The 14,182-nt window shown below is 49.3% G+C and overlaps 1 protein-coding gene across 2 annotated transcripts in view; it reads right to left on the reverse strand.

Moving 5' to 3' along the window:
• Positions 1-14,182, reverse strand: part of Wwox (WW domain containing oxidoreductase) — a 758,639-nt gene that overhangs the window by 16,443 nt on the left and 728,014 nt on the right. Inside the window, exon 9 of one of the 2 annotated variants that reach the window (XM_048355073.1) lies at positions 9,855-9,917. The exons of the other annotated variant lie outside the window; for it this stretch is intronic. Coding sequence (XP_048211030.1) covers positions 9,870-9,917 — 48 coding nt within the window. The 3' untranslated portion in view covers positions 9,855-9,869. Of the gene's footprint in view, positions 1-9,854; positions 9,918-14,182 lie in introns of those variants that run through there. 2 annotated transcript variants of the gene reach the window in all.

A 14,182-nucleotide genomic window follows, 5' to 3' on the forward strand; every position in this document is an offset into this window, starting at 1 on the left:
GGCAGCCCAGGGTCCCGAAGCGAAGCCGCACAGAGGCGGTGGCCTTAAAGGATGCACTGGAGAGCTGGCCTGCTGAGCTGACTCCGTGTTTACCCTGCTTCCTGACATTCTGAGCCTCCTTCCCCGCCCCCCCCCCAACTTTCCTTCCAGCCCTCCCCCGGCCCTCGAGTAAATGCTTCTGCTGAAAGCTTCCAGGGTGGATTTGGATTGCTTGTAACCAGAAGCCCGTCTATTACTGCTCGGGTTCAAAGTGACATCTTAACCACAGAGCCCCAAATTACATCTAGTTTCTCTATTATCTCTGGTGCACCAGGAGCGTCTAAACCCCACCGTGGGGATGCAGCCCCTCTCGCGCGAACCTCAGGAGTCTCCTCGACCTCTTTTCTGGTTCCACTTGCAGACAGTCCCCCTAAGTCGCACGGGGAGGGCTTTGCTCCCTGCCTCTGTCCACCACGGCCGATGGAGGCTGGACGTAGGTCGGGCTGAGCCTGGCACCCTGAGTTCTCCCCTCTGCCTTTCCCAGCCCCCCTCTGCGGAACGCCGGGAGTTGCGGTGGACACGCTCTTGTCTGGGCTCTGCTGCCGGCCTGGTCCTGGCAGGAGCTGTCACCAGCTTGATTCATGGCTGGGCCCCCGGCCCCGGGAAGCGTTCACCGTTCACCCGCCCTGGCCGACGCCACTCCCCACACCACACTCTCCAGGACGGGCTCCTGGCCTGTTTCTGTGAGCGCTGTGTTTCTTCAGACGTTCTCGCAGAGACCAAAATGGATATGAGCTGTAATTACTCGTTCCACACGATCCTGTCGGCCACTGTGTGTGTACCCGAGTTGAGAACTTCCATTGTGCACACTGCCTAAACGGCTGAACATGGTACCATCCATGCTGAATGAGAGCCCAATAATAAGCTGGTGGCGCTGGAAACTCCCTGTTTATTATGCAGAGGCCAAGTATAATCCAAGCAGCTGCACGGAGGTACACACATGTGACTTTTGATTATGGAAAGAAATAGAAGCGAAAAAAAAAAAAGAGAAATATCCACATACATTAACAGTTTTGTTTTTCTCACCAAAGGTACCCATGGACCCAGAAATCATGATTTGGGCTTTCTAGTCCCTGGGTGACACTTTGGTTCTTCAATAAAATCTGCTGTTAAACAAAATACATACAATTGGTGGAAAAGGAAATAAGTTCGAGGGGGTGTTTCGCTTCTCAGTGCTGATATTTCAGAACCCAGGATTCTCCGCCTCACAATCCCAATTCAGAGTAAAATACCTTTCTTTTGTTTTCTGACATGCACCGATTTCTCTTTTGTTCCCTCTAAATCCCCAGACCTAATCCGGATAGTGAAACTGGGCCAAAACATTTTTTTTTAAGACAAAACAAAATAAAAATGAATGGTTAAAAAAAAAATTAAGCCATTCAAATTGGGTCCTGCCAGAAGAGAAGTCAGAATTCAGGATTTTTGTTGTTGTTGTTTTGTTTCCTTTTTTTTTTGTTTCTAAGATTCTAGAATAGGAGGATTACCAGGAAGAGTAAGACTCCCGTTTCCGGGCCGTCCCAGGGCAATACGGAAAGGTATCACCCCAGCCCCAGAGCTGTGTAACAGCATCCGGAGCCGGCATGCTAGCGTCCACATCTCCTTCTGCGGGGGGCGGGGGGGGGGGGGTGGAAGGACGGCGCCCGGCCTGACATTGACGGTGCTGCAAGGACATTCTGCCAGGGTGCGGCAGGTCACAACCAAATGGATTGCTCCCCAGTGGGCTGGACTCCAGTCACATTGTCAGGTAAACACAGAAATATTCTGTCTTCGCCTGCCAACTCTTGTCAAGTATCTGTATTTGTTATTGCATCTCGAATCCCACTAGGATTCCCCACCCCACCCCCACCATATTTCTTTATAGAGGAAATGTAAACCATATGCCATTGCCTGATTTCCGAATGCCGTTCCGGGAGGGGTACCTAGAATCCTGCGCAATGAGTCTTTTCAGCACTGTGCGTCAGCACTTCACCCTCTTCCCTCCCTTCTCCCCCTTTGCTATTAAGTAGATCTGACTTGCTGCTCTAAATGCAGAAATCTTTGGTACATCTTCACCATGGAGAGGAGTGAGTTCTGGTTGTTCTAACTTGTTTTCAGTGTGGGTTTTTAATACGCAGTGGCTGGTGGTAGCAGACAAATAACATCAGGGGCTTAGACCCAGTCACATCTCCTTTGTCTCTCTCCTAGGGCCTCCGATATCTTCTTGACATGATGATTCTGACCTTCTGTATGCGCTATAGTCATCATCATTTGCCCCATCAGTCAGGGACCTGAATTTATTATTACTATTATGTTTTGAGTCATTGGATTTGACCACCATTCTTTGGTTGCTAGGTACACTTCTCCAGGTATTGACAGACCTGAGTACCAGAAGTGCGCAAGTGAACAAGGGATCCAAGTTAAAAGGCCAGTTAAGAGTCTAGCTCCAACGGGGAGCTTCCTTAACAAGTGCACTCGGGGGTAACATGGAGAGCCAGCTACTCCGAATCGCCCGCTCTTTGAAGAAGCAGAGAGCTGCCTTTTAGCGTCCTGCTGTAATCCCATGGCAAGCTCTGAAGTTCTCTTAAGCCCTGCTATTTATCCGCCTGGCGAGGCACAACACTTACTTATTAAAAACATATCTATCATGGTTAATGACTTGATTTTTTCCCCCTTTAATACAGTACAATGACAGGTGGAAATGGAGGATAAGAGTCAGCTGCTACTGCAATATGCTTTCTGCTCAAAGATGTCGAAACCATCAGCTTTTGCTCCATGGTGCCTGGGGAAGTAGAGAGGATGCTACCCCCTCCACCGCCACCCTGCCCTGCCCACTCCCAACACACACAGGCATGCTTATGCGTGCCCCCGCACGCATATGCACACACATACGCAACGTACACGCTTGTGTGGGATGGAAAACCGTGCCATTTGCAGTTTCCGATAAAAGCATGTTTGAGTACATATGGAAACTACCATTAGAAACAACTTGGAGTGCCGAGTAAAACGGGTCATTAGGCTTTTGTTTGTTGGAGAGGATCTCCCATCTGACAATGCCGAATGCTACCACTTCCAGAAGCTTATGTTCCCACTTACATTAAACAGACAAACAGATTGACTACTTTGCATTTCTCATTCCACAACAGCTTGCCTTCATTTTCCACACACTGGTGAGGACGTTGGAAGCATGGCGGATGACTGTAGCCAAGGTCCTGGTTTTGAATAACAGCAGATGCTAACATTGAACTTCAAAATCAATCAATTCTTTTTTCCTGAGTCTGGATAAAAGGTCTAGCGGAGCGCCTGAAGGGGGATTTCTGCTGCTTACAGCTGAAAAATATAGAACCGACATTCATTACTGAAGTTTCTACAAAAAGTAGCTAGTGAAAGGGGCCGGTAGGGAGGAAGAGAACTCTCAGAAAGGGGGTGGTGGTGCCTGGGAGATCTGGGCACTCAACAGGATGGGGTGTACTATGGAACTTCTCTGGGTTAAGGAGATAATCATATCAATTTATCTGATTCAGGCAAGACAAGGCATTAATATGCAGTGACACCAAAGAGAGTTGTGGTATATAGTGGTCCATGTCTGTAATTCTAAACCTGGGGAGGCTGAGTCAGGAAGATCTCAAGTTCAATGACAGTCTCTGCTGCATAGCAAAATGGCTGCCTCAAAGAAAGAAGGAGAGAAGAAACAGAGAGAGAAAGGGAGAGAGAGTTCACAGGGATTTTTTTTTTTTACACCGTGTGCTCAGCAGATTCATTAAAGGCTTTCCCCAAATGAAACACAGTGAGGAGGTGGCACTGTGGCTCAACTGGTAGAGCGCTAGCTTTTGAGCTGAAGAGCTCAGGGACAGTGCCCAGGCCTAGAGTTCAAGCCCCACGACAAACCAAAAAAAAAAAAAAAAAAAAGGAACAAAAGGAACACAGTGCAACAGTGCAGGAAGCCATTTCTCACCAAAAACCAACAACCAGTAGCCTGGTTTGAAGTCCCCACACAATGTAACACAGCATCATCGCAACTCTCACACATTGGCTTAGGCACCGAGGCCCTTCAGAAAGTTCCCTGAGTCCTTCTGCCAAGGAGTGGCGATTTCATGTGGGTGTCAGAGGCTGGTGCTGAGTGGGTGGCTACCAGAATGCTGGCTGAGGTTTTGGGGACACAGACAGGAGATAGACCTCTGGAAAGAGGTCTCTAAGGTAGACCAGTTGACCACCTGAGGTCAGCTCTTAGATCAGAGTATTTTGTGAAAGGCAGATTTAGCAGTCAGAGCCATGGCAACTCAGTTCTCAACACTGTGTTCTGAACGTGTACAATGCCTCAGAAAAGTAGCCTCATTTCTCTGCTCCAGTTTCCTCATCCAGAATGTTGAGGAGATGGTATGGTCTTTACCTCAGAGGGTTATATATAAGACCAAGAGTGTAACACCAGAAGTGCTTGGTGGTAGCTATGCGTAATGTCACGTGTATCTGTGAATTCATATGTAGTGCATTGTGTGTATTATATGTGTTCAAATGACACAAACATGAAAACACACGCAATTAAATGAACATATACATATACGTGTCCAAAATGAAAAGGCATGCATCAATAACTAGGAATGTAGATACATAAAACATGACTGCTTCAATCCCGGAGGTGTAGGGCCTCTTTTTGTGGCGCCTCAGGCTGTTTTTCCCAGGAGACCTATTTTGTGACTGTCCCCCTCCCTCCCCTCTCCTTTGCTCTCCTTTCTTCTCCTCTTTACCTGAGGACCCAAACGAAACCCCAACGTAAGCATTTTGATTTTTAGCAAAACTTGCAATAAATCTTTTAGCTTAGTTGTTGGAAGTGTACTTTCTGCTCACAAGTGACACCGCGTGGCTCCTGGGTAATCACTTACAAACAAACCAAGCACAAATCAGTGCTCATAGCTAGCCTCTCCCTCTAAAAGGAAGTTTCTTGGAAGGAAGGAAGGAAGGAAGGGAGGGAGGGAGGGAGGGAGGGAGGGAGGGAGGGAGGGAGGGAAGGAAGGAAAGAAGGAAGGAAGGACACGGACAGCCAGGCACTGATAGATCACACCTGTAATGCTGGCTACTCAGGAAATTGAGTTCTGAGGATCACAGTTCAAAGCCAGCCCAGGCAGGAAAGTCTGTGAAACTCTTATCTCCAACAAGCCACCAGAAAACCAGATGTGGCCCTGTGGTAGAGTGCTACCCTTGAGCAGAAAAGCTAGGGACAGTGCCCAGGCCCTGACTTCAGGCCCCACAACAGAAAAAGAAAAAAAAGGAATTTTTTGTTATTTTTCTATATTTCTTTTCTTTTGTTGTTATTGTTCATTTTTTCCATTGTCTTTAGGAAGTCACTAAATAAATAAATAGATAGGTAAATAAATAAACGTCCTGGGATACTCTTAAGATTTTAAGTGACTTGTCCTTAAGAGATACATTTTTAACAATAGAGTACACAGTACAAAACTGTTATCTGTTTTTAACTTTTTAATCCCATTCAGTTATCTGGCTTAGGAATAATCATTAGCCATGATATCTAATGGGACACAAATTATAACTAGCAGTGATTAACATTTGAACCTTCTGTAATCAAAGGTTTCCGAAGCACATCCGTCCAGTCCAGAGCCACCCTGGATGGGTTCTGGGACCACAGACGATAGAGCCAAGACTGACAGAGACAGGCAGGCCGAGCCAGGGGACAGAGAACCCTGGCTCCTAGGGATTCAAACTTGCAGAGTGAAGATGGGGCCGGGTCAGAGTGACTTACCATAAAACCAGAAGATTACTATAAAACTTACTATAAGACCAGGGGAGGGAGAGGGAGGAAGGAAGCAAGGGGCTGCGCGTGCTGATACCCTGGGTGGCGTTGGTCCATAGGAATCTTTATAGAAGAAGGCTCAAGGTCAAGGATTGCAAAGTTGCTTCACCAGACTTGGGTCTCGGACTCATCGGTCCTCTCTGGGTCTGGGCTTTTATGTTTGAAATGTTCAGGGCATCCGCAGGGTACGGGGTGGCAACAACTGCTAACAAACTGCCAGTTAATTGAGTTTTCTTCTCTTCCTTGGCCCCCTCCGTCTTTGACCCTCCTGTCTCCCCCTTCTTTGTGTCCCTGGCCTACCATTTAAGACCTTTTGTTGGCTTAATAGAGAGGGAAATCTGCTTGGGGCCTGGAGTTTGCTGTTTTAATTCAACAGTGGGAGCTTTTTTTTTTTTTTCCCCCTTTTCTTTTCTTTGCCTCTGTTTGTTTTTCTTTCCCTTTTTCTTCTTCTAAGCCGAGCCGGACAATGTGTGTTCAGAGCAGAAGCTGTGTGAGTGGCTCCGGAGTCTGAACAAAACCCTCATTAATGGGAGGTGGGATTTCCTGGTCACAGCTTTTAGCCAAAGGGCAAAGGTCTCCCATTAACCAGCGTCCAGGCTAAACAGGACTGTGTAAAATGACAAAGGGGGGGGGAGGAGGGAGAAAAGGGAGGAAAAAGTCAAATATTTGCTGGGCACTCTGGGTGAGTCAGGGTGAGTAGCCCCAGAATGGCGGTGTCTGGCCCCCTCAAGTATGCCCTGGAGAGGGCTCCACGCCACCACTCCAGAAGGATCGGATACTGGTGGGCTCCAGGGCCCCAGAGCTCCCCCACACACACCCCATGTCCTCTGCGTTCCAAACCCTCACGTGCAGCAGGTTTCTGGGTGGTGGACATCCAGTCTCCCCGGGTCACCTACGTAGGCCCTGAGAGGAGGCCAGGCACGCTGCCTCCCAACTGTGATTCCAATTGTGCAGAAAATGGAGAGTAAGGGAACTCCGGCTTCAAGACAACCCTGAGCAGCAGCAGCCCGATGGGACGGCACGGCGATTGTCATCCCCGCGACGTGGGAAGCGTAAAGAGGAGGCGCCGTGGCGCAAGCTGACCCTGGCGTAAATGTGAATCCCTATCTCAAGAATGACTAAAACTTATAAAGGGCTGGGAGAGTGGCTCAGATGGTGGAGCGCCTGCCTGGCCAGCAAGACAGCCGGACTCAAACCCCAGCACCGCCGAAACAGCAGGCAAACAAACAACTAAGCAGACAAACGCTGCGGTGGGAGCCTCTCAAAGCCTCCCAAAGCCGGTCAGGTCGGACAGGTGTGTACAGAGTCATGCCACTTCCCAGCTCTCTGCACCCACCCGAGTTCAGAGCCCCCACTCCTCGAGGTCTTCACCCCTGCGTTTCCGTCCACTGCTTCTCAATCTGGATGCAAGAGAGAGTTTTGCACTGGCCTTCTTCACCAGGAACTCTCTCCTTCTCCCCTCCGCCAGCTGCGGCTGACCGACAAAGCAAATCTCTGACCCATACGTTCCTGTAACTGGGCAAGGGGCTCATCCTGGCTTTAGACAAATCTGCCCCAGTTCCCCACGGAAGACAATGCTAGACACACACAGGCTTGGCAAACACCACTGCTTCCTTGCCCCTAGTACAAAGCACCTGCTCTCCACACACAGACTGCTTCCCAGAACCAAGATGGCTGCTTCCTTCTCCTCATGGGCAGAGGGAATGCGGGGGGATTATACAACTGGGGGTTCTCCACTTCGGGGGAGTTGTCACCTTGCAGGGACACCCGGCCCGCGCTTTAATCTTGGGCTGCCCTTGTCTTGGCATTCTTGGTTTTCCGTGAGGGACGCCGTACCCTCTGTGTGCACCGTGCCTCCGTTACACAGCGAGGCATGACCTCAGCTACACCCAGGCGCCGTCACTGAGGGCTTTAGAGAACACGAACTGATCCTATCCAAGAAGTTCCATGTCACTGTCCGGTAGCCCGGGGGCAGATGTCCTGCTCTGGGGAGGAGCACCGTGCCTAGAAGGGAATCAGAGAGCGAAGATGCCTCCACATTATCCCCAACGCGGTCACACAACAGGAGTGCAAGAGCCGCAAGGAGACATCGCTACCTCATTCGCTCCTTCCCCACCATGTAGCAGGGAGGCCGCTCCATGGCCGTGGTGCCGTGAAGGATGCCGAGGGCATTTCCCCAGGACTCCTCCTCCGTATCTGCCAGGCAGTCCCACGAGTCACACAACAGTCTCACAGACTCTGTGAAGATGGAGAGAGAGTCGTACTGTTTTCTCTGAGCAAAATGGGGAAGTTGAAATTGAAAACCTATCAGCCGCCAAGTGTGACCAACAGAGACTGTACTTCTTCATTCACAGTCTGATTTTCTAACAAAGTTTATACCCTTGTAGCACAAGGACTTCCTATATTCATCTCTGTCTGGTTCGTATCAAGCTGAGCACACACTAAGGTATTCAGTCAATGATGACGGACTCAATTCTTCCATGAAAGTGTTTACCATCATCTTGCTGTTGTCTTTTGGTTAAGGAAAAAAAAAAAAAGCATGTTGTTTTCAGTGCTGCCAAGAGTAATTTCCAAGAAAATAACCCTGGGATGTATGAAGAAAAAAAAATGCATCAATGGAAAAAACCAGCATCTAACTTGGATTTCTTATCCAAGCCTCTAATATCCTGGCAATCTTGAGCAAACCTACAGGGCTAGGGTTCATGCCACAGATGCTAACACGACTCACACAGCATGCTCACAGATATCGTTCTAGAAAAGTGACTGCTTGGTGGCAAGAAGTGGCTGTGAAAGGCAGAGCCATCCTTTAGACCCGGGTCTGGATCGAAGGCCTCGTGCAAAAAAAGAAAATCATGTCCACTGCTACTGCCAAGCAAAGCTCTTCTGCAAGAGACTTTAGATTTTATTTTTCTAAAAAGGCAAGTTGTTTGGCCACACAGGTGAGAGAGAAAGAGAGAGAGCCTACACACCAGGTGTAGAAAGCAGATGGCCTGCAAGCTCAGGAAAACACAGGAGGGAGACTGAACCTTCTCAGTAGCCTTGAACTACAGCGAGAAATAATAGATAGCCTGGAGAGAAATTGAAAGGCGCGATCCCCTTTAATCTGAGTGGTTGCTGGGCAGGGCCATCACTGAGTCCTGAGGTTTCTACTTCCCTTGACCCTGGCTTAGAGAGGAACTAGACCAAGGCCTTCATTCTGTCAAAAGACTTTAAAGAGCTGGGGAAGTTTGAAAAAAAATCATATACCAACTAAAATATGCAGTAACTTGGAAGCTGCTGAAATGTCTACTGATGGAATACATTTTAGGTCTGTGTGTGTGTGTGTGTGTGTGTGTGTGTGTGTGTGTGTGTGTGTGCATGTGCCAGTTCTGAGTCTTCAACTCAGGGCCTGAGCACTTCCCCTGATCTTTTCTGCTCAAGACTAGTGCTCCACCACTTGAGCCACAGCTCCACTTCCAGCCTTTTCTCGGTAGTTTATTGGAGATAAGAGTTTTACAGACTTTCCTGCCCCAGCTGGCTTTGAACCGTGATCCTCAGATCTCAGCCTCCTGAGTAGCTGGGATTACAGGCATGAGCTACCAGCACCTGGCAACATTTTTAGGATTTATTAAATAATCCTTCCAGCCTGTATTTGGCTTGTAAGTGAACGTGACCTCCCAGACTCTTCCCTGAACACACAGATTCGTGATATTAACTACACACATTAAGTGTTTATTTCAGCTGTGAGATCCTAGTTAATGCTGCATCCACACCACGAGGAAGGATTTACTCCCATTTTACAGATGAGACTACGGGAGATCAAAGTAGCAAAGGCTAGAATTTCCTCTAGACCTTCTTTTTTGCTTCTCCTCAGCCCTGGGCCCTCTCAGAGGGTTTATTTAGATGAAAGAAGAAGAGAGGTAGGTGGGTTCCCCAAATAGTACCCCTGTCTTACGAATGACCTGGCAGCCAGATTCGATTTTTGGAAGGCCACAGCGCGAGGTGCAGAGAGCAGCGTGCGCACTTGGCTACTTGGTTGTTCTGAAGAGACTCGAGGAGGAGCTGGGCTTCAGCTCCTAACCTGTGATCGAGGACACCAATGAACCCCATCTTGGCACTGTTGGGAGCATGAAAAGAGGGGGGAATGGTTTGTGGGGTGCCCCCTAGTGAACAGTGCACACCCACGCCCAGTGTGACCCACCAACAAGACGTCTCCATGTCTCAGTGCTCAGACTTAGATCGCTTGTGTGCTAAGAGCTCCAGAGGCTTCCGTTGGACACACGGCGTAGACTTGAGCTGCTTAGAATATCTAACCCAGTGGTTCTACTTTTCTTATTCATGAAGACATCCCTTTTGCACCCCCCTCAAACATATCTGAGAGAGAATTACTTCTAAAACCATTGCAGAGCACCGGGGAGAACCCTCAGTGGGTTTGCACACCTGGGGTTTAGCTGCAGACATGAGGGCTGTACCTCCTCCTGTCCTAGATTGATGTCCTGTTCTTGGTGAACAGGATTTAGGCCCAGGGGAGGTGAGGGTTGCTAACTAGAGGTGACTCCCCAGACCAGGTTAGATTTTGGAGGTAGGCCCGCCCCTTCCGCCGGGTATTTGGTACAAAGATCCCTTTTGCTCTTAGAGACCAATCTTCTCTGTACGCGGTTGAGAATATTTACCCGAGAGTATGCAGACAGGGACCAATCAGATAACTCTTTTTCTTTCTTTCTTTCTCTTCTTTCATTGAGATGGGAGTCTTAACTATATACAGCCCACACTGGCCTAAGCCAGCCCAGAACTCCCAGTTCTCTTGCCCCGTTCTCCTTAGTGCTGAGATGACAGGCATGTACCACCATGCTCAATGACAATACGCCTACTTCTTGGAGTCTTTCCTACATAACCTGAATTTCCCCAAGGGACCAGGCCCTACTGTGACCAGTTTTGAGACAGCGTCAGATAGGCTTGGTGGCCTGGACTACAGGGCACCTGAGCCAGCTCCAACTTCCTTGGGCAGAGAGTGAGTGTGTCCAAAGCAGCTGGAGCTCAGAGGGAAACGGCGGTGAGCACTGCCCCAACACCACAGGGACGCACCAATGAGTGAGTCACTTGGAAAACGGTTCGCCTTGCCAGGCAGGGATTGACACGCCTCTCCCAATTCCATTCTTCTCGCGAGGAAGACAGACAAGATACACGCTTTGCCAGAAGGGACTCAGGACCAGCTCGTGGGCCAAGAAAGACCCCGACATTATCTCCAAGCCGCTGAGACCGGGCTTTGTCTCTGAATTCGAGTCCTTTCCGAATTACCTCCGAACATTCCAACTGAAGGATCCTGAAGATCCCGGGGTAGATTGCGATGGCATCTCAATTACCCCAGGGGCCTCTGCCGCTTACACAATCGTCCTATCTCACCTTATTACAGAAAATCTGTGGGGACAATCTCTCCACCGGGTCCCATCCAGGCAGCGACCTGCCGGCCTTGTGGAGGACACAGAACCGAAATAGTCTGATCACATTCTCAGATACAGACAAAGCCGGCCTCGCCGGGTCTGCTCGTCTTCTCTCCCCCTCTCTCCACAGAGAAGCCCATGTTAGGTTATTGGCTGGTTATAAGCCAGGCACAGGGAGCTGTTCTTGTGTCTGGCACTCAACAATCAATTCTCCACTATAACTGCCTTGCCTGCCTCGGGTACCGTGCATAGCTCTACTTGGTGAGTCCCCAACAGAGAACAATACTAGAGTCAGGAAAGAAGAGTGGGCAGCTGAGGCCGGGGGACCCGTTTCTGCCAAGACCAGCAGGCCAGGATGGGTTCATAGGGGTTCAGACTCGTGGTGTCCTTTCCTAGCTCTGGGACACAGGCAAGCTCTCTATCAGTCCTTTGCCAATAATTACCACCATGTCTTTATATACTGCGCCAATACTATATGCCAACATTGAATGAATGTGTGTGAGTTTGTATAATACAGTTAGTATCACACACACACACACACACACACACACACGCCAGTGGACGCTTCTAGAACTGACTTTGAGTGCCCCATCAATCGTTCTTCCCTATAGTATTTGAGCTTGGGGTGCCCCCTGGAGATTGGGATCTTATAGAGCCCATCCAGGAGGTCTTATTCAACCGTGCACATTTTTGAGCGCTTCCGCCCAAGCTGTAGGAGTTTCCAGTGCTGTTAACAAGGCACCATGGCACTGGGATCGGAATGAGCAGCCGGGGCAGAACCCGAGTCTCCGGGGAGAGATGGGCGATCCCTGCCCACCTCTGCCTGCATCTGTAGGTGCCATCAGTCCCGTGATGGAATTGTGTTGCTCCTGCCTCTGGCTGGCTGGTCTCTTCCCCTGCAGGGTTAACGCTGGGTCTGTCTTCTAGAATTCATCTTATCCTTATCCAACATGGCTTTGCCTTATCTTGTTATATCTGTAAAACAAACAAACAACCTATTTCTAAATATGTCACTGGCCAGGTGCTGAGGTCTTTGAAAATGTCTTCAGTGGGCACAGTTCAACCCACAAGACCAGCAGCAAACCTTAGTCTAGCAACTCCTGTTTTTGTTTAAAAAAAAAAATCTGGTACAAGAGCTTGAACTCAGAACCTTGTGTTCACTTGGCTTCCTTGCTCATGGCTGGCGCTCTGCCACTCGAGACACACCACCAGCCTAACCTTTGTGCTGGTGAATTGGGCATAGAGTCTTGCAGGCATTTCTACCAGGGCTAGCTTTGAACTGTGATCCTCCAGGTCTCAGCCTCCCGAGTAGTTAGGATTACAGGTTTGCAACGCCCACACTTGGCCCAGTGCCCCCTTTTGAAGGGATAACTATGTTCTCAGGGTACATAGGCCTTTAAGACATCACCTTCCCCTCTGTGCCTCAGTTTCCTCCTCTTTTTCAGTTGGGGACCGTGCCACCTGCTGAACAGAGCTAAGCCCTTCTCCTCAGCCCAATAAATAGCTTTGAGTAGAAACGTAGCATACACAGAGCTCTGGGCACTCTGCCTAGCGCCGCAGGCTGGCCATAACTCGTGACTGGCTGGGTATGACACGGCTTCAGGGTACAGTCTGCAAAGCAGAACTCACCCCTACCTGAGTTCAGAAAGAGGAAAAAGGGAGGCTGCCACACAGAGGACCTGACTATGGAGGGCAGGCTTTCCAGTAGGAGGTGCCCCCCACCACCACCACGAGGGAGACTAGACACCTGGAGGGGAGAGGGCATCCCCTAGCTCCTCCCTCCTGTCATCTCACCAATCTCCTGCACATACAGCCCATTGTCCAGACCAGTCAGGAGAGTTGGATGGCAAAGGACTGGGGTATGAGAAATGTCACAGACACTACATAGTTAGTTCCCTGTCACACAGAGCAAAGACAGACGTGGGAGGGAGGGAGGGAGGAGGGAGGGAGGGAGGGAGAAAGGAAGGAAGGAAGGAAAGAAGGAAGGAAGGAAGGAAGGAAGGAAGGAAGGAAGGAAGGAAGGAAGGAAGGGAGGGGGCATCTTCAAGAGCTGAGGCCAATCCCTCATGCATACTCCCCACTACTGCTGCATTTAGACACCAGGCAGCCCAAACCCCACGTGAAGAGTCCCTCCTTTTCCTCTAAATGAAAGAAAGGGTCAAGAAACAGAGACCCCTACCCGCTCTGGAATCAGCAGTCTCTGGATTGAGCTCAGTTTCCTGTGTTAAACCATCTCCAAAAAAAAAAAAAAAATCGTGACTCTTAGACCTAGGCTACTTTTTTTTTTTTTTTTTTAACCTGCAGGGTATTTATAAAGAAAAGGTTTTTTCCCTTTTGGGCACTGATTCAATGACCCATGTAACCAGTTTGGTGGAAAGATAATTGTACAACTGAGCCTTAATGATTTAAGGGAAATTAATATGTAAAGGTTGCTGTATCTCTGATCAGATAAGAGCCAGGTTTTGAGGCCTACTCTGCCCACTGCCCTAAGCCTCCAGGAGAGATAGCTCGCTTATCTGATTGGAAATAGCTTCCCAGCACTGGGAGGTCTCAGACTTGGGATTTTATGAGGATTTAGAAACAAGCTTCCTGCTTCTTATCATCCCCCAGGGCTGGACCTGCCGCAGGGAGCAAACTCGGCAGCACTTAGGAGTTTAGTCCTATCTCTTTCCCTCTCCTGTGGCTGGGATGCTTGGAGAGCATGACACTTTCTCTAAGCCTCAGTTTCCCCCTTTCCGAAAATCGTTTGTCCACCGTGGAGGGTCTGATCTAACAGTCAAGGCGCAACACAAATATCTGGCCTCTGGTGTTAGGCTCAGATTCCGGAATGGTCTAGGAAGATGTCTGGGCTAAAGCAGCCATCTCCACAAATCCTCTTCCTCTGCATCCTTCACAGCAGCTAGCCAGAGTCCCCCAGGCGAGACACCCAGGTGCCACGTGC

Source organism: Perognathus longimembris, chromosome 10 (genome assembly GCF_023159225.1).
Source record: "Perognathus longimembris pacificus isolate PPM17 chromosome 10, ASM2315922v1, whole genome shotgun sequence".
NCBI classification, from domain to species: Eukaryota; Metazoa; Chordata; class Mammalia; order Rodentia; family Heteromyidae; genus Perognathus; species Perognathus longimembris.